This window comes from Centruroides vittatus, unplaced genomic scaffold (assembly GCF_030686945.1).
Source record: "Centruroides vittatus isolate TY-2023 unplaced genomic scaffold, ASM3068694v2 contig_905, whole genome shotgun sequence".
Classification (NCBI taxonomy): domain Eukaryota; kingdom Metazoa; phylum Arthropoda; class Arachnida; order Scorpiones; family Buthidae; genus Centruroides; species Centruroides vittatus.
In genome coordinates, this window is record NW_027122595.1 from 1,114,441 (window position 1) to 1,134,603 (window position 20,163).

General features: G+C 31.1%; 2 protein-coding genes across 2 annotated transcripts in view; one reads left to right on the forward strand and one right to left on the reverse strand.

Moving 5' to 3' along the window:
- Positions 1 to 1,563, forward strand: part of LOC136984175 (uncharacterized) — a 35,770-nt gene extending 34,207 nt beyond the window's left edge. Inside the window, exons 7-8 of the mRNA XM_067281110.1 lie at positions 1,069 to 1,150; positions 1,217 to 1,563. Coding sequence (XP_067137211.1) covers positions 1,069 to 1,150; positions 1,217 to 1,310 — 176 coding nt within the window. The 3' untranslated portion in view covers positions 1,311 to 1,563. The remainder of the gene's footprint in view (positions 1 to 1,068; positions 1,151 to 1,216) is intronic.
- A 14,118-nt stretch (positions 1,564 to 15,681) lies between these two features.
- The window catches only part of LOC136984185 (1-acyl-sn-glycerol-3-phosphate acyltransferase epsilon-like), a 62,761-nt gene continuing 58,279 nt past the window's right edge, over positions 15,682 to 20,163 (reverse strand). Inside the window, exon 10 of the mRNA XM_067281117.1 lies at positions 15,682 to 16,027. Coding sequence (XP_067137218.1) covers positions 15,973 to 16,027 — 55 coding nt within the window. The 3' untranslated portion in view covers positions 15,682 to 15,972. The remainder of the gene's footprint in view (positions 16,028 to 20,163) is intronic.

Below are 20,163 nucleotides of genomic sequence, written 5' to 3' on the forward strand. Positions count from 1 at the left end.
TATTTAATCTAAACTAAAAATCTAGACAGAAAACTTTTGACGAAGACCAGTTGAAAGTTTTCTAAGTTCTGTTAAAAGATCTTTTAGTTAAGGATAAATGTATGAAAGAATCATTTATTTAATTACAAGAGTAACAGTGAAAAGGAACACAAATTTTGGCATTATCTGGCAGTGACATACTATTGAAATAACAATATAGTAGTAATCTATCAAAATAAATTATACAATTTCCAAATGAGGAATGCTTCTCATCATTTGATCTTCATTTATTATTAGGCAAATTATTTTGGCAGTTCTTAAGACATTAAATTTTAAAATAAGATAAAAGTGGTTTTAATATGTTCACATGGTAAAACAGCAGCCTATTACTATAAGGAATCAAAATTTTATTCTTGTGCTGGACTCATAATTTATTGTATGTTATTCACATTGGTATGACACTAATGTGAATGACACAGAAAGAGATGTTACATAAAGAAAGTGTTAGCCGAGTATATGAAATAACAAGACCCTGAAAGCTTTGATTGCCAAGTGGTAAAATTTTGTCAGTATTGTTTAATGCAATTGTAATTTTAACTTAATATTAAATTATTAAAAAGTCATGGAATAAATTTATAATAAGTAGCCTATAACGTTAAAACTACAACTGAAGTATATCAGCAAAATAATTATGAAAGAGGATGAAAGAGTTGGAAGAGTGAGAAATATAAACTTTGAAAATTAAAGCAGTTTAAGGAATAAGTTGATAATGGAATTGATTTTTGAGTTTAATATTCCTTATTTTGTAATAATGGTCTTTAAATGTGTAAATATAATTAATCAATATAAATTATGATTTTATTAATGTATTTCTTAAAGTTTTAAATACTAAAATTTTATTATTATATCATTGTATATATTGTTGAGTTCTATTTTCATTTTATGCTATTATTCTGATTGATTTTATTATTCTGCATGATTTAATATCAACAGAATGGTACTGTACATCTATTTCACAGAATAGATTTCTTTCAAAATTTTTATTTCTGTTGTATTTTGTTATATATAGAAACTTTTTTAATATTTCAGATATCATAATTCCAACAGTTATATTAGTTGCTCTATTAGTAGGAAATGCTGTTATATTGTATATAATCCTTCACATTCGAAGGTAAGTCTAAATATAGTTAAGTCAACATTCTTATAATTTAAAAAAATATATATCTTCTTTATATAGGAGACAAAAACAAAAGCAAGCATCTGAAGAAGGAGAAGCTCTAAATACAACTCACATCACTACGTCAACTGCTGCACAAGGGACTAATGTGTAAAATATAATGTAAATATCACTGATAAGAACTTATAAAGAACACAAAACTATGAATGGATAGTCATATAATAATGATACAATTGATATTTAAGACCAGATGTGAAATAATTTAAACTAAATTAAAAACTGTATGTTGTGATGATCCATGTAAAATGTTTTGTGTTGTGTTAAAATGAGAGATTGATAGCATGTTCAAGCCTCATAAATTGCCTTTAACAAATTGCCAAATACATAAATGATATCTTTGTTTTATATATGTTGCTAAATCACTCATTTTTTATTGAATTTTTTTAAAATTTTGTATTTGATGATTACCTCAGTCTTTCAGCTTCCCAAATGTCATTCATTAAGAGAGATTAATTGCAGTTTATCAGTTATGGTACATATAAAGATTTATATTACATTAATACAATGCACTCAACTGTTAAAGAGAAATATATTTCTACATTTCTGTGTTCTTAAATAAGTTCATATCTATATTAAATTCAAATAATAACTATAACTGCATACAAAATTACAGTATTAATGTAAATATTGATAATCTTTCAAATAAGTAAATAAATAAATATATATATATATATACATATATATATTTTAATGTGAGTCAAAATGGAACACTATATTGAATACCTCATTATATTTAAACACAGCAAGAAAGGCCCTTATGCAAATTTTAATATGTATTTTGATTTGAATGCATTATTTAATTTTTGCATTTTGGGCTAAATTGCTTATGTTTAATTCATATCACTTTTATATATTACATATAAAAGTGTATATAATAATAATGATTATTATTATAATAATAGACACTTGAATATAAGATGAATAGAAATGTAGTAATATATGGTCTAAATTATGAACTAAAACAGTAATTAATCTACATTTGTTAATTTTATTTAAATACTATGCAATTTAATATCATAATATTTTATTAATTATATTTGCTTTTTTTCTCAAATATTTAATTTTAGAATTTTTTATTAAATATTTAAAATTTTTTAAAAATGAAGTTGAAAATTTTAAAGTTTTAATAAGTTTTCTAAATTGAAAATTAAGATATCAAAGATGTTTTAATCCATAATATATATTGTCCAGATATACATTATATATAGGATATATAAACTTTTAAACATCAAACAGCTTCTAAAGAAATTCAAATACAAGAATATTAGCAGAATTTCTATGTAGTAAACCATTATGATATACAATATCTGGTAAGTTTACAATAATTTAATAAAATTTTGCAGTGTGATACGAAGATTAAGTTATACTGAAATTTTGCTTTTAGATTTATGAAGTAAGGTTACTCAAGTTTTTCTAGTTTTCAGTATTGTTCTTATCAATTTTTTAGTATATTGTTTCAATTTGCATTGGTTTTATACATTCCATTTTCATTTATATTTAGAATTTTCATCTGCAATCTTTTAATTGTAATTTTAAAAAAACTTGCAGAGAATAGAGTGCAAAATTTATTGGATATTTTCAAGCAGTGATATAATATAGATAATAGCAGTTTAAATTGTTACAGATATTACAAACTGAAGAAACTAAGCATGTAACTAACATTCAAAATCTTCAGATTATTATTTCATTTTATTATACCATTGTCAATGATGTGACATTACTTGCTAGTTTGTTAAATGTAAAATTATATGAAATAATATTGAGTATTTACTGAAAATTTAATTTCTTATTTATATTCAAATTCCATTTATTCATTCATAATATTGTCTTTAAAGGCCATCACAAATGATGCTAGTATTTCAATTCCATTATTGAATATAAATGCAAGAATTAACCTTGTTTCACATTGTGAAGAAAGCATTTCACAATATTAATAACTAGTTGTTTTTACACTAATTATTTTAAACAAAATACTATTCTTTTATTTGAATTTCTGTAAGAAATGTTTGACTTCAAGATTTAAGATAAATGGATCCTGTGTACAGTACAGTACATGTGGTAATTCTTTACTATCTCTGCATTGTCGTTTGTATAAAATTAATAATTTCTTTCTGTTCTCACAAAGTTTTTAATAATTTCTTTTTAAATTACCAGTATGTCTTTTTGTTTTTAAATTAAAGCTATTAGTTTCTGTTTTAGTTTCAAGTAGAATGTTTTATGAAATTAAAACAGAATGAAACTATCTTCCATCCAGAGAAAACATAAAACCAGTAATTCTGAACAAATATTTAATATTCATTAGATGATCAGATGCTGATATATATATATATATATATATACACATATTTTTTAACTTTGCATCTTCTTTTGCTAAACTTTGTATTGTGAATGATTTGCTTGATAGATATATCTTAAAATTAAACTATCAATGTATTATAGTTAATAATGTGAATAAATATGTAATTTTAATTATCCTTTGGTTAAAATCTGTATTTTAAATAGCAAAAACCTTACTTTGCACACAATGATACTTCTGTTTGACTTTGCTGATCTCTTTCTTTGCTTTGAATCATAACTTTAACAAATATTCTTACAAATAAGATTGACTGGATCCTCATCTAGTAAAAAAATTTTCAAAAATAGCACTTTTGAGAAGAAATTCATCTTCAAAAAAAAAAAAATTATTATGCTAAAATAGTTGAGTAAAAGAAACATTGAGGAATTTCTTTAGTAATTTTTTTTTCAATGCTTCTTCATTTGACCTTTAACTGAAACTTTGTTTTTCTTATTTTACTTTACCTTTTAGCATGATGATTCCAAAGATGTGATTTCTTCTCAAAAATGCTAGCCTAAATAAAAAGTTTTTTTTGTCTTAGCTAAAGACTTGATAAGAAGAGTTACAAACAATACATGGATTTTATATTACCATATAGAATGCATTTGCATTTTATTAACTTTAATGCTTAGATACAAAACAGGAAAACAGATCATAAATCCTATATTATTTTTATTTTTATTTATTATAAAAGACCTTTAGGCAAATAAATGTATTTGTTCCTATTGTTTTGTTTTTATATAGTTTATTTGTTATTACTATATGCAAGAACAGAAAAGCATATTTAAAAATTTAAATCAGATATAATAGAAACAAACTACTGTGATAACCGACAGCGAATGGTAAGCAAGGATTAACAAACACACTTTGTTAATTTACAAAACTATACTTTTATTCGCTACGCTACAGGGTTCTTTTACACTGGATCCCAACGTGTAGGCGGTGAAATTACAAAGTCCAGAATACATAAAACAATACTACTAATATTACAAGGGTCCTTATCTATCTTAAACCTACTTACAGACTATAAGAATGGAAGAAAAAGAGAATATAAGTACAGAAAAAGGGGAAGATGGAAATACCCGGGATTTCTGCTCTGGGTGCTCCGTGACATTGGGCGGGGTTACTGATGCCTCCTATCATCTATTTCAGTAGGTACTTCTCGTTCAATTTGTTGATAATCCACTGTCAAATCCGTCCAATAAGATTGGCAGTTCATCAGAAAGTTCTTTGTCTACTTTAACACTAGATAGCTTCTCCATCTCGACCTCACTCGTCGAGCTCCAATTCTTATCCTATGTCATTCCGACTTACAACCCATGCTCCATGACCTTTCTCGCCGAGAGCCGAGATCCCTTCCCTTTCTTTCTTCTTTTCTTCTCCTCTCTGTTTTTTATTACTTTGTTTTTAACAATGCTGTTTTTCATTGGAGGCATCACTCCCCATCAGGTAGTAAAACAATTAGATAGTAAAGTGATTAAGAAGGAAGTCTTTTTTTTTTTTTTTTTTTTTTTTTTTTTTGTCAACAGGAAAGGGAGAGAAACAGAAGAAATCTTAAACCTAACTTAAATTTATAAAATTATAAAATAGAAAAATATACATTACTATGGCCAACGGCCACACTACAAAAGGAACAAAATCATATATGAGAGGATTTCATCTAAGATTTTGTTCCTTTTGTAGTTTTTCTCAGTAGTCTGTCCATATTTTAAAAGAAAAGGTATCAGTGTTTAAGTTAGAACTTGAAAAAATTATCATAATTTCGTGTGGATAATCCATCGATTATCTTTGTTTCTAGACTGAATAGATGAACACTCAAACATGTAACATGGGCATTAAGATTTTTTGCGTTTATTTTAATAATTACTATTATTAATTATTATTAATATTTGCATTTATAGTGTCCCAATCAAGGCCGTACACACGCGAGTTGGAAATTTAACTCCCGTTTTGGAAGAATTAAAAAATAATACAAAATGCATAACTCATTGAATTATTTAAAACCTATTAACCTAGATCAGGAGTCACAAGGTATCCGGCCCACCGCCGCGCTGTGCCACAAATGAACTAAAATACAATTAATTATATGGAAATATCATATACTGTAGATGAACTTACTACAGTGGCGTAGCGAACATAACTGGCGCCCCCTCTTCCCCCTCCAGAAGCGCACATAGTTTGTCTTGGAGACCATTTGGGCGCCCCTCTGAGAGTGGCGCCCGGTGCATGATTCACCCCCTTGCACCCCGTTCGCTACGCTACTGACTTACTATGTAGAAAAATTTTAAATAATTAGAGCAATTTTGGCATTTTTACTTAAAATCTGATTTTTGCATCTGACAGTAATATAATTTTTAAGAAAATCAGTGAAATAAAAAAATCCAGTAACTTTTTGCGACTTTGGATATTGGAGCGCTTTTTGTGTAAGTACCTGCAATGAAGTTTGTAAGAAAAGCGATTATGAGATTGCTGCAGCGATCGTGTTTGTGTATTGGTAAATAAATATGTTGGTTGTCTTTATTTTTTTTTATGTATTTAGTGTACGGTATTGAACAAAATAGTTATGCGGCTCGCGCTCGTCATTCTCTCAGTTATCTAGCTTGCTGTGAAAAAAAGTTTGGCGATCCCTGCCCTAGATAGAAAAATAACAAAAAAGAGGTAGAAAGTTCGGGAAAATATAAGAACGATCAAATTGAGAGGTTTCACGATCCTTTATCTGGTATCGAATTACAATATGACCGACTAAAAGCATTCGGAAATTTTATTAGAAATCCAGCGACGAGTTGCGTAACTTTCCCGGCAAGAGCTGTGTGGCGCCATCTGTTACGAAATTTTAATCAAAACTTTTTATAGTAATTATTATAACATGGCAAAAGGATTAATTTTCAGAGTAGAAATGAGTTTTATAAAAGAAGTTGTAAATGTTAATAACGAATAAAATCTTCATTAAGTCCGACCCCATTCGAGATCTGACACATGACCCTCCCCCTCTATCTCTCTATCCCCTTGACCGTTATCACCAAAATTTAATAGCATCAATTAATCCCCAATAAGCAATATGCAAACCTCCTTGCAAAGTTTCAGAAATTTTCAACAAAGTCATTAAGCTTCAAAGTGGGAACAAAATCGTGCCCTCCCCGGACGGACGGGGAGATAAACTTTTTTTGCATTTCTCGACGTTTCAAAGTTCCTCAGTCCAAAAATGTAAAAATCTTGGGAAGGGTTACTTTCCCGCTATATGTAACAGTCAGGAAAGTAAAAACGCTGCTTATACAAGCAATAGAATCCAACACGAAGTCCTTTTGTATTAAAAAAAAAAAAAAAATGTTTAGAAACGCTGGTGAAGTATCAAAACATGGAAAATTGCTCTAAACCACACAGATGGGCGCGTTATATATAGTCTTACCATAATTTTTTTTCTCAAACCGGGACAATTTGAGAAAATTCTCACAACAGAAAATAAAGCCCTCTAGGATAAGTAGATATGATTAAAAAAGGCTAAATAAAGTTGTTAAAAAACATAGTGGATGATATATAAAGTTTTCTTTAATTTTTATTCACATGATAATTTTGTACACCTTAAAAATATATCTATAATGATATGTAAGATTTTCCGTGTTGAAACCATGCCCTCGTTTGGGCATGGTTTCAACACTTATAAAGGAACCAGTAAACCAATAAGGAACCATGTTATATTTTTTGAGACTCTATCAAGTGTTGACACTAGACACTGGATAATATGCATCTTAGGCTGGTGCCCCTAAATTAGTTTAAAGATTGTAAAGTACAGTACATAAGAAAATAAAGTGGATGTGAAAAAGTCCAGTGTTTAGTGTCAACACTTGATGGTGTCTCAAAAAATATAATGTAAGATTTTATTAAATAACTAATCCAAAATATTTACCGAAAATTATAAGGAGAAAGCTGATAAAATAAAAATTAAAAAGTTAAGCTGTTAAATGACTTACTGTTAAGTTTTGATAGGTTCTGGAGAAGAAAAACAAATAATTCACCTGGTAATATAAACGAGCAATTATTTATTGTGTCGTCATCACATTGCCGGGCTGCAATTTTTCTTCACATTGCTCTCAATTTTAGTAGTCTCTTGCCACTGTGCATCATACTTTACTCGTTAACAATGAAGTCATGCCGATCATGTATCTAACTCCATTAATATTAAAAGAGTAAAGAAGTACTGTACTGTACATAAATTAAGCTATTTGAAAATAAACATTTTAATAAATATCTATGTAAAATGAAACAAAGGTGTACATGTATATGAAAATAAAGAATTGTCTTCAACTTCTATAACCTTATTTCATTGTCAGTTGTTCTGATTTCATTTTCAATTATTCTTTCGCTTATAAATAATAACAAAGCTATACATAATTTAAAAAAAAAGCCTTTTAGCCTGTGGAAACTAACAGGGCCTTTGTTAGCCAAGCCTATTGTGGGTCCAACAAATTCGCACGGACAACCCACCGAAAAGTTCTTAGGGTTTTCGATCAGTCTAGAGTCGTTCTCGATTCTTCTACAGCAGTAGGTGTCACCTTAAAGCACTACTTTTATAAAAATGGCTTATTCTAATGCAATTTGTATAAGCCTCTATAATTATGAAATCAGTAGGGAAATTAACAGAAAAAGTAATAAAAATTAAAAATTTGACCTGGCAACCAGGACAGCTTCGACGCGCCAATCGAAGCTACATGCTTTGATGCGCCAATACCTATGTTGACTCTTCAGAGGGCTCTAAAAACATACGAGTTGGGTCACGTGATGTCTTACCGAGGCCATTTATTTTCAGTGCTACCTCTCAGGGTACTGTTTAGGGTAGTCGTAAATTTAGGGTAAGTCTAGGGTAAAACTGCGCTGTGATCGGATGCTTTTATTGTAAAAGTATTTGTTGTACTGTACATTTGTAAAAGAAATCTATGCTAGATTTGATTTCAGTAATTACATTTTTTTATGTCTGCTTTTGCTTGAACCTGAAAATGCGCAAAATTTAACAGTGAGGTCTTAAAAGCCATTGTTTAAAAAGTTTAAAAATGTTAAGGTTGATTTACAAGTTGTAGGCAATGAATGACGTAAACAAGTTCTACTTAATTTGGGGTCAAAAAGTCATACTGTCAGATCCTACTGGTCAGAAATATTTAATTTAAAAAATGCTGCTGGAGAGTTTGTTTCAAAATCTTGAAAAATTGTTGACTTTATTGATGATATTACCAGTTTCCAATGCATCTGTTGAGCGAATATTTAGTCAGTTACATTTGTTTAAGACATCGCACAGACATTCTTGAAAACTGAAGCAATTCGTAACCTACTGTAATGCATGCACAGTCCGGTATTCAAAAAAAAAATATTATTTCATTTGAACTTTCAAAACGAATGTTGAAACGCAAATATATATGTAAATAAATGAAATTTTAAAGCTGATTATTTACGTATTAAAGTATGTTTGAGATCAAGTGAATGGTTTATTTAATTTTCTATCTCCAGCTAAGATACACATATTGAAAGTGAATTAATTAAAATTAAGTTAAATTGCATTCATTAGACTTATGGATATATTTTATGATTATTTAAAAACCAGGCGAGATTTTTCTCGTTTTTTGAATTGGGATTACCAAACTAAAACACCGTATCAGATGTAAATTAATACCTCTAATAAAGCTTAAAATTCCTAAGACATTTTAGTTATTAAGATTTTTAAAAACAATGAATTAAGAATTGTTCTAATTATTATTTGACGATGATAGTACAGGGATCTGCGTCATAGAATCGTTCGTCTTATTTTTTTTTATCCGAGAGTTCTCTCGGATAAAAAAAATATCCGAGAGTTTTCTCGGAGAGTTTTTTCAACCTAGGGTAAAAGGAAGGCGCCGTCAGGGTAGTTCCATCAGAAGCAGGCGGCAGCACTGCTTATTTTAAAATAGTGAAATTATCGGCATTCCATCAAAATCTACGATTATATTTTTAATTTTTTCCTTTCCATATTGTTTCCTTTCTAATGGTGTAAAATACTCGTGGGTTAAAAATGCGTTTTATTTTCACTGATGTTTCATGTATACATAAGAAGATAAAGTATTGGAATCTAGCGGCCGGATGGCCGAGCGGTCAAGGTTAGCAGCCTGCCGCCCTGGGGGACCCGGGATCGAATCCGAAATATCCCCAGGAATTTTTCGGGGGGTAGTCCGTCCGTATATGTCGGTCCCCGTCCCTCACCACCCGGCCGCCCCATTGTGGGCCTGGCCGAACCCATAATGGGCTTGCTATAAGAGGCCCTCTTAGTGCCCACTGGGCGGAAAGAGTTACAAAAAAAAAAAAAAAAGTATTGGAATCTTGTCAAATTTAACCTTTCGAGTTATTTGCAAATTTCCACGTATTTGAGACCCCTGAACCGAAAATGGTCAAAAAAGAAAAAAATCCACGTGTGGGTGTGTAATAAAAATTCCTGTCTGAACTTTCCAAAACACAAGATAACATTAGAATAAATGAATTCATTTGACATCTGTAAATTTCTTTTTAATAATTTTATTTATTAAAATATAAAATCATTTTAATTTTTAAAGTAAAATACTGTAATTGAAATCGATTAATGTTATGACGTAACGCGTATCACATATTTCCCGAAAGTTACCCTTGCTTGAATGCATTGGTGAATGTTTCTACTGTTGCCGCCGCTTTGTTAAAAGAAAAAGCAAGTGAACTTCCGCTTTCTTGTTTTCATTTATTTATTTATTTATTTATTTTTAAGATTTGTGGAAAAACATTTGATAGCAAATAGTTTTTTTTTTTAACTCTTTCCGCCCTGTGGGCACTAAGAGGGCCTCTTTTAGTAGGCCCATTATGGGTTCGGCCAGACCACAATGGGGCGACCGGGTGGTGAGGGACGGGGCCCGACATATCCGAACGGACCACCCCCCCCGAAAAATTCCTGGGGATTATTCGACCCGTTCGGATTCGATCCCGGGTCCCCCAGAGCGGTAGGCTGCCACCTTTACCGCTCGGCCATCCGGCCGTCGTGATAGCAAATAAGTAAACTATGATTTTTGATTTATAAAAAATCAAAATGGAATGACGGGTGATTAAATACGTTTGAATTCAACATTTTAAGTACAGTAAGACCCTGCTTACCGCTGCCTCGCTTAACGCTGATTCGATATAATGCGGTCTGCTCGAAGCCTTAAAAAAAGCTCAAAATTTACGCCGATTTAAATTATCGCGGCATTTCATTGATTCATGTATAATACAATTATTTACGAACACGGACTAATCATAAAAATGGTGGCAAAAAGGTGTACTTTCTTTAAATCTATGTTTGTTTGGTGCAATTTCGGAAAAAATATAACATCATGGATGCCATGGGCTATATCGGCTTCGCTTGGCAAGAATTAACTGATAAATGCACCAACGGTGTGTGGAAGAAGTTATGGCTAAAGGTATCAAAAATTCTCAACGAGAACTTATCGCTGTATCGTTAGGTTGACCAAACTCAACCTAATCGATACAGCAGGACTAGGAGATGTAGACGAGCAGGACATTGAGGAGTTACTGCAGGTTTCTGGTGAGAACCTTACTAACGATGACCTTCGAGAACTGGCAGATCGAGGAATTCGTGTAGAACTGGAAAATAGTGATTCTGAAAACGAAGAACCCGAAGAATTTCTCTACAGATTTCCTTAGTAAAAGTTCGGTAACGAGAATCGAAATCGTTGATGAAATTGTAACGAATGAACCAGATTTTGAAAGGAGTGCAAAAGCAAAACGAGGCGTTTCGGATGCGATCTTCTGTCACTGACATTTGCTTAAGAAAAGGAAAAAGCGACAAATGAAATTACACGACTTTATCGCAAAAAACAGAAATTTCATAAAAATCAGGACTTTCGTCACAAAAAATGAACTTTACATTTCTATGTGCATATTTTTTGTTATTTAACATATATTATTATGCAAATTAATATAAAAATAACTTAAAATTATAGTAAAGTTTGTTTATTTTTGGTCGCGTGTTTCCCTAACCCTATTTACTCTATGTTAAAATGACCCCGTTTAACGCTGTTTCGCTTAGCACTTTGCTTGTCTAGTAGGTGTGAAGTTAGCTGACTGTGGGGGTTGTCTCGATAACCGAGCGATCGACACTGTCGTGAGGGAGTGGGAAGACTCACTAGGACAGGTTTTCCATCTTAAAACCGTTTAATAAAAATAGAAGTTTCTTACAACTTTCTTTGAAGCTTGGACAAAACCCAACTTTCGGAGCGAATAAAAAGTTTATTTTCCTTCTATTTGGTTGAGTGTCCAACGTTCGGTCTAAAGTTCTCTCGGTCCCTCGACGACGTACGTTTCGGTGGGCGTGCGGCACATTTTCGAATCGAAAGTTCGGGAGAAGGGTGAATCTAGTAAAAACACGATGTCTCCAGGAGCGATGGTTAGTTTCGGGCGTCGACTAGTTGATCGATGTGGTCCACACGGTGGCAAATCCTGATGGCGAGCACCAACAACCAGAAACCAAGAACCCCGAATGTTCTTGAAACGTGCGGTTTTATAAGTTTTTCATCCAAAGTCGCCTCCCCATTGGTCTCTCATCGTCACCTGGTGACAATTGGAAACACGATGAAGGACGCGGGAAAGGTCAACGTCGCGACTGAATACGACTCCTCTCCAGCCGCGTTTTCCTCGACTTTAGTCTTTTATATTGTTTAAATAGTTTATAAAAAAAAAAAAACTTCCATTGTTCAATCGAGACATTCAATTCCTCCTATTCGCGTCTGAAAAGGAGAACCTGTAATTTCTCGATTGATACCCCACATTCGGACCACCCAGTCGACCCCCGTTCGGGTCATCACACAGGAACGCATCCCCCGCGTTAAACGGAGTCTTACTGTATTATATTTCAAATTTCATTAAACACGTGAGAGTTTTTTTAAATTAGCGTTGAATTCAATTAATTTATAATATTATATATAAAATGTAGATGGCGAAAGTCATATTTCAGTTTAAATGTCATAATACATAAATTCAATAGGATCTCCCGATACTTTAAATTCTGCGTAAGTCGAAGACTGAAGTTTCGAACGGGGTGGAAGGCTTTTGCCTCTTCTCTTTAAATTTCGCATAGATCCAAGAGAGAAGACACCGAGTGAAGTCGGAGACTGTTCTGACTTTCCAGGATTTTTGTGCAATTGTATAGAGAGGTTTCATGTCGACATCACGAGTGGACGTCATGAGCATGCGCAATTGTCCAGCGACATCTTTGTGACTATTTGTGACTTGTTTACGTTTTGTGTGTGTTCACGTGCGTTTTAACTGGAGTTCTTGTGTTGTTTTTTTCGTCGCGAATATCACTATGGTGATTTGTTTGTGTAATTGGGTTGTAATGCTAGTTCACTGAAGAACAAAGGAACATCATTTTTTAAAATTCCCGGCATTATTTGTCATCAAGGATCTCAAACTGAGGAGCTTTCACGACGAAGGCAAACTGCATGGCTCTCGAGAATTAACCGGAAAAATTTCGTTACGAATAAAGTGAATATCAATACAAGAGTTTGTCAGAAACATTTCATTTCAATATTTACGTTAATAAACACTAAGTTATATTTTAAAACCTAAAAGAGTTTACTGATTTGCTTATATTAATTTAGTTATTCGTTTATAAATGCATTATACCTAACTAACGTAATTTCAGGCTTTAGCTAGTGCAAACTTATAAACATTACACGTTAAAACGAAAAGCAAGTAGACTTATTATATGCTAGTTTCAGCTAGAAAATAAAGGTACTGAACAATTTGAATTAAAAAATTTCCACGGCTGTTTTTAATTAGACTTTTACTTTCAGACAAAAATTCTTACTTAAGAAATACGTAAAAACACGAGTTTAAACAAACAAAAGAAAACATATCTTTCCAAGCAATATTACTTCGCTGTTATTAATTACTTTTACTTTTATATCAGGAGAAACCCAGCCACTTGTTAAATAGTTATGGGCCTCTAAAGATTTATAAGCTTTCATTTGTGACAGGGTGTAGAAATTTGTTGTAAAAACCAAATAGTTTATAATGTCACCAAATTCTACTTTCGGCCACAACTCTTGATATACGACGAAGTCTGATAAACTGGCTTCGTATGGATCGCCTTGACATAACGAAATTTTCTCTTCGTACAGAGCTGCATCTCGTCCTGTTAGACTGCTAGAATAGCTTGCAAGAAAAGAATCTTTTTTAACTTAATCCATGATAATAGAACTGCAGTATTTTTGTACGTTTAAACTAAAAAAAGACGTCTTATAACAGACTACGTGCAAGCTAAGCGAGCGAAAACTACCACAAAAATGGCGAATGGGCGGAGCAAATGTGTGTTTTATCACGTGACATGCGACCTTGAAACCTCTCTCTTCAGTTTTCGATTCTCTATGATTATTATTATCGTTTTCTACGTTTAATTTCTACTTAGAATATGTATGAGGCTCCGGAAGTGGGCCAAACCACACAAAAATGTAAGAAAAGTTTATAAAATTATAAAAGTATATATATTTTTATAATGGTTATAAATTTTCTACATTTTAATACATATATATTAAAATGTAGAAAATTTATGACCATATAAGGAAATGTTAAATCTAACAAAAGAAAAAAAGAGAGACATTACTTCTCATATTAAAACAATAGAATAAAGTCCTAAGATCGACCATCTTCGGTAGGGATCGAATTGACAGCAATGTTGATTCATCCCGCAATCTGAATTCCAATCTTGTTACACTTACTTAGTAACGAGTGAAGACCAATTAGAAAGAGGAGGTGTCGGATCAACCTATCGAAATGTTCGATCTGGGACCCATAAAGGTTATAAAATCGGAATTCCAAGGACACAGGGAGCTTCTCTCTCGTGCTTCTGAATGTGCCACCCCTTTCTCGAAAGGATTATTTTCATTCCCCAACTCCAAACCGGACAAAACATCATCTCGAACATACAACGCCCCGGGGCCGTCGACTCCTAAAGTAACATCGAAGGATCTTCCTCTTAGGACTTTCATCATCTGAGAAAAAAGGGACCTGAAGATTAGATCTCCGCCGATAGATAAAAGTATATTGTTGTTGCAATATATATATTTTTGGTTAAAATAAACCGGGTTAATTGTTTTAACTGGAGAGAGTTGTCTCTGAATTCAACACTCCCACATACGATTCGGCACTACTCGGACATCCTGTAGGGTTGCCGACGGAGTGCAAAAATGTCAAGAGGGTCTAGCGGTCGCGAAGGGTCGTATGTGAGTAATCGGCACTGAGACAGACTGTACGGTTACAAGAAACCGTTTATTTGACACGAAAGAAGCTTACGAGATTTCTGCGATCTTGGAAGTTCTACGTCGGCAGTAGCCTCTGGGTCTTCCTCTCCTTTCCAAGATAGTCCCATTTTGAAGAGTGTCCCCGGTTCGCGAATGGCCAGTTCCCTCGACGTCTCGGGGACGATGCGGTCGACTTCCGTTGATGGAAAGATGTCGATCCGAGGTCGGGAGACGGAGACGAAGATGGGCACGAGACACACACACACACACACAATAGATACGTCACTTGGAACTTTTGGAAGAAGCCGTCGCGTCCTTGAATTTTCTGGTTTTATCCGATTTCCTCCGATTCCATTTTCCGATTGGTCTCTCCTCGTCATCTGATGACAATTCGAAACCTTTCGGGGGGCGCAGGAGAGGTCAAAATCGAAGTTTAGTTCGATTCCCATCCGGAGATAGAACAATGGAAAAACGAAGATCGACTATTGTTTAAAAAAAGTTCGCGTCGTTTTCATTAAAAAAACTATTTCTAACTTTTATTTTTTTCTCAAAATAAAGATAATTTTGTCCTTAAAAATAAATGATTTTAACGCGAATTTCAGTGCGGTTCGGACCTGTCCAGAGCCTCACAATCCTGCCGTTACGCTCGGTTCGGCGACCTCGCATATGGTCCTAGAAGTGTGGATGTTCGAAACGCATTATATTTCATCGTTCGCGTGTTTCATTATGGTAAGGTATCGTTACTGACTTTCTTTGTTAGTAGTTAGAATATTGCATACATTAGTTTTATATAGGAATAATACGGTAAGTTTAATGTACTGTAAAAATGTTTGTATGTAATAAATGTACAATTTTAAGTATTATTAAACTATTTATTTATCAATAAATTATGAAAATTGATTTTATTTGCTCAAGGCTCTTCTACACGATCGCTTCGGTTGTCGTTACATTTCAGTTATTATCCGACAAGACACACAAAACGTGTAGAGAGACGATTTACACAACGTACTGTACTGACAAAAACGAGAGTTGGCTGTTATTCAGGCAATGCAGTTAAGCAGATGTTTTTCAAGTGTTAGTTAGGACGAACGAAACTCCATAAGTGATGCTAATTATGTGTGGAGTTGCATTCTTTCCAACTCTCAGTGGAACTCTGACGCAGCCACCTCCTCGTGGTGAGTTCTGGGTTGCCATTTGCTTGAAAATAAAAATAACGAAGGGTAAGCAAAGAGTTGCGTGTTTCCGTTTGTTTTATTAAAGAAATTTATAAGAATGAATGAAAAGAAGCCAATACACGTAGGAATAACAGAAATAACAAGCAGTTATTTATTGTGACAACGTCACAATGTTCTCAATTCTAGTAGTGTCTTGTGCCTCTACATAGTTTTTGTTAACAATAGAATTAAATTGAATGTTGTTTCTGTTAATAGATTACCGGCATTCAGTGGAAAATATTTGAATTGAAATAATTTGATTTCCGTGCAAACCTGAAGTTCGTATACTTAACGGGGGCGTTTTCCCCAAAGCTTTCCATATCTGCTTTCGACTTTCACGTATCTAATTCTAGAAATTAAGGAAGGACACACAGTAGACGGACGCCAGAGGGAATTTATATGTATACTTAAATCACGATTATGGATGTTGAATTTTAGCTTTATGGCAACAAATAACTTGTTAATATTACGTTACTACATAATTTATTTATAAGGGGTAGAAATTTGCAGCATAAAATAAATACATGTAGAACGAATTACTTTTTAATGTGATTCCACGTGTTATGGTTGTATAGACAATTATAATTACTGCACGTGTTCGGTAGATTATTATCATTTTAATAGTTGATTTATAATATCTAAAAATTACGTTTACCACATGAAGCGTTGTGTACCAGTACTTTACGTGTAAGCCGACTTAACAACATTGACTATGTACTAGTGTTGTACTTGATTTCAATTAAGAAATTGCCCATGGTAATTTAAATATTAAAAACATATAGAAGAATAGAAAAAGATTCTTTTGAGTTTTTCAATATTTTTTAAATAAGTGTTCTACTTGGCTTATGTACAGTACTTGTCAATAAATTATGAAAATTGATTTTATTCGCTTAAGGCTCTTCTACACGATCACTTCGGTTGTCGTTGCTCTTCAGTTATAATCCGACAGGATACAAAACATGTAAAAAGAAGACTACGGTCTATACAAGGTACGGACAAAAACGAGAGTGTCGGCTGTTATTCAGGCAATGCATTGATTCATTGATTGCAATACTTAGAGGAATTCATCTTTACTAGTGATGGTTGATGAAACTTTGGTGAGAACTTTGTATAGTTTCTGTCTCTTATTGTCAGACATAAGACGCTCTATATTGATAAGCAAGTCTCTCTATTAAACGGGTTCAATGACAAGAGGTTCAGCAATGGTGATTGGAGGATTTCAGCTAAACTTATCACTCTTAATCTTACTTTCCATATATTAAAGTTATTTTTTAAATTACTTTAATACATTCAAAATAAAAATTGCATCATTTCAATTTCTTTTTATTGATGACATTGGTGTCACAAGTTTGTTACACTGTATAATAATCAAAGAAATTCATCCACTACATGATGAAGAGCTGCAAAGCCAGATTTAAGACTTGGGTAGTCCTCCAAGGTATTAGGATCCCATTCCCATTCAATGAGAAATAACTCAATTTTGTTTTTCAGGCCTATTTATGCTGTGAACATTTTTTTTTTATTTCATAACTGTGAATGGCAAAGTTCTTTTGACAGTACTCATTAGCAGTATTGGTGATGCTGTTGTATATTAAATATGCTAACTTGCACACATGTTGAATGCTTTTTGGTTTAAATATCATAGATGATACAATTTCCATAGTTGCTATTATATTAAAATATCATATCCTTTGCAATAGAACAGAACAATGAAACCAAAATATTCAGTAACCAATTATCATTTCAATCAAATATTTTCACATATTTTTATTAAATTATTTTATTTTAAGAAATATTCTGTTTAAAAACTGTTTTAAAAATGATTATATCATAGCTCATATCATCTTGTTATATTTTTAATTTATATTAATAATGTTAAATTATTTAACTGATTGTTATTATAAATATAACCATCAATTTTTATCTTTTATATAAACAAATTAAGTTTCAATTCTTGAATTTTAAATAATTACCTTAAAAACTGATAAAATAAGTAATTGAAACAAGCCTACAAAAATTTATTCGAACTTTAAACGTTTTTCTTAGAAATAATATTAAATAAACAAATAATAAGAAGAAAATCTGTGTTCGATAAAAATTTTATATAAATTATCAGGATAATGATTAAAATTTTAAAACATGCATATCAATGTTAGATAAGAATTAAACCAATTTATTACCAATTAAATTATGTGATTAAACTGGAATGCATTTCACACTTAATGTAATTAAATTTATATAGCAACAAATGCAACATTTAACAAAGTGATGATATATAACAATTTATTATATAAAATAATTATATTACATAATTAATCATTAAATATAATTATTTTATTTAATTAATGATGATAAAATCAAATCAATCAATAATTAGAAAAATCTTACAAAAATGCAAAATAATATTACTTCATTCCAGATGAGATGAAATATTTTACATAATTTAAAATTATAAAAACTACAAATTTGTAATATATTTATTTTAATTAAATTATCTCAATAATTTAACAGATTTTATATCAAATATAAAATTTTATATATCATGTTTACATCAAAGAGTAAACTTTACATATAATCAAATAATTTAAAACTCAAAATATCTGAATAATGATAAAAACATGAATGCTACACAATCTTAATATATTTAAAAAATTCTTTTAATATATTATTTACTAGTAATATTTGTGATTACAATTTATCCATCTAATAAAATAATTTTTTATTTTAAAATAAATTGCACCTTAAATTTGAGTACTTTTTATGTACAGAATATCAAATTCTAGAATATATGTTTATAATAAACTTGAAAATCTGTTCTAAAATTATTATTATTTTTAATTATAATTAACTATATTAAAATAATCATTTATAATTAATCTATACAATTCACTTACAATAACTGAACTATATCTTAGTTATATATTTTCTTTATAAGAATAATTTATATATGGACAGGTATTTTGCAGTTTCTTATTTTTATGGTTAATTTAATATATATTTAACAAATCCCCAATTAACTGAACATAAAGCATAACCTAAATTTTAAATTCAAGTATTCTTTTCACAATCTGGATAAATACCAATTGCAGTGTTATATGTTGACAATTTGAATAGGAATATTATACTGTATTTGTATAATTCTAGCTGAACTGAAAAATAAATATTCATATTAATTCATTATTGTGCTTTTATTAATAAAAAAAAAAGTTTAACTGTTAACAAAATGCCAAATTATTAAAGAAAAATATGTTAATTTAAATACGTTTTTCATTATATATGCAACAACAATACTGTAGCAGAATTGCCTGTCTTGCATTATTTAAAACTAATGTTCAGATAATGAAACATTGAAATTTCATTAAGCTTACTAATAAACATTTAATTAAATTATATCATATGAGCACATGACAACATAATTTTAATGTAGTAAATAATATTCAACAACTTGTTAAGAGTAGCATACCTGTCTCAGAAAATTATTATTGTTCAGAAGATTTTTGTGAATATCATCATGTATAAATGCATTTAAAGCCAGATTAATAACACTTGGGGTTCTAATGTCCACTGTCAGTAAGAGTAAACTTTTTCAAAGTTGTGCTAAAATTGTATTAATTCTTTTTCTGAACTTTATAAATTTAATTAATAGAAAACATTGGTATATTAATTTTTCTATTTCTGACAATTGATTAAATTGAATATCCTTAACCAAAACCTATGAAGAGAACCAAATCACAGTGGAATCCCAATTATCTGAGTCAAACCTATAAAATTTTTTTTAAATAAAAACTCATAACACTACTTTTCTTATACAGTATTTCATAAAAGAAAGTTAAACCAATAACATGTATTACAAAATAATTTATTTCTGTTACTTTTTATCATTTAACTTCAATGTAAGACATACCATTCATATTAAAATGTAACTACAATAATATATTTTCCAGATGTAGATGTGTAAGTGAGATGTAGCTTGTAAATTTTCCAGTAGTGTAAAATCGTGAGGCAGTATGGATTCATTAAATTCCATGTTTTTGTTATCAAATAAACCCAGAAAGAAATTCTGTATTATGTGTCCAGGATAAAATGTACCCTTTTCATGGATTTTGTTGCATGCAAGTA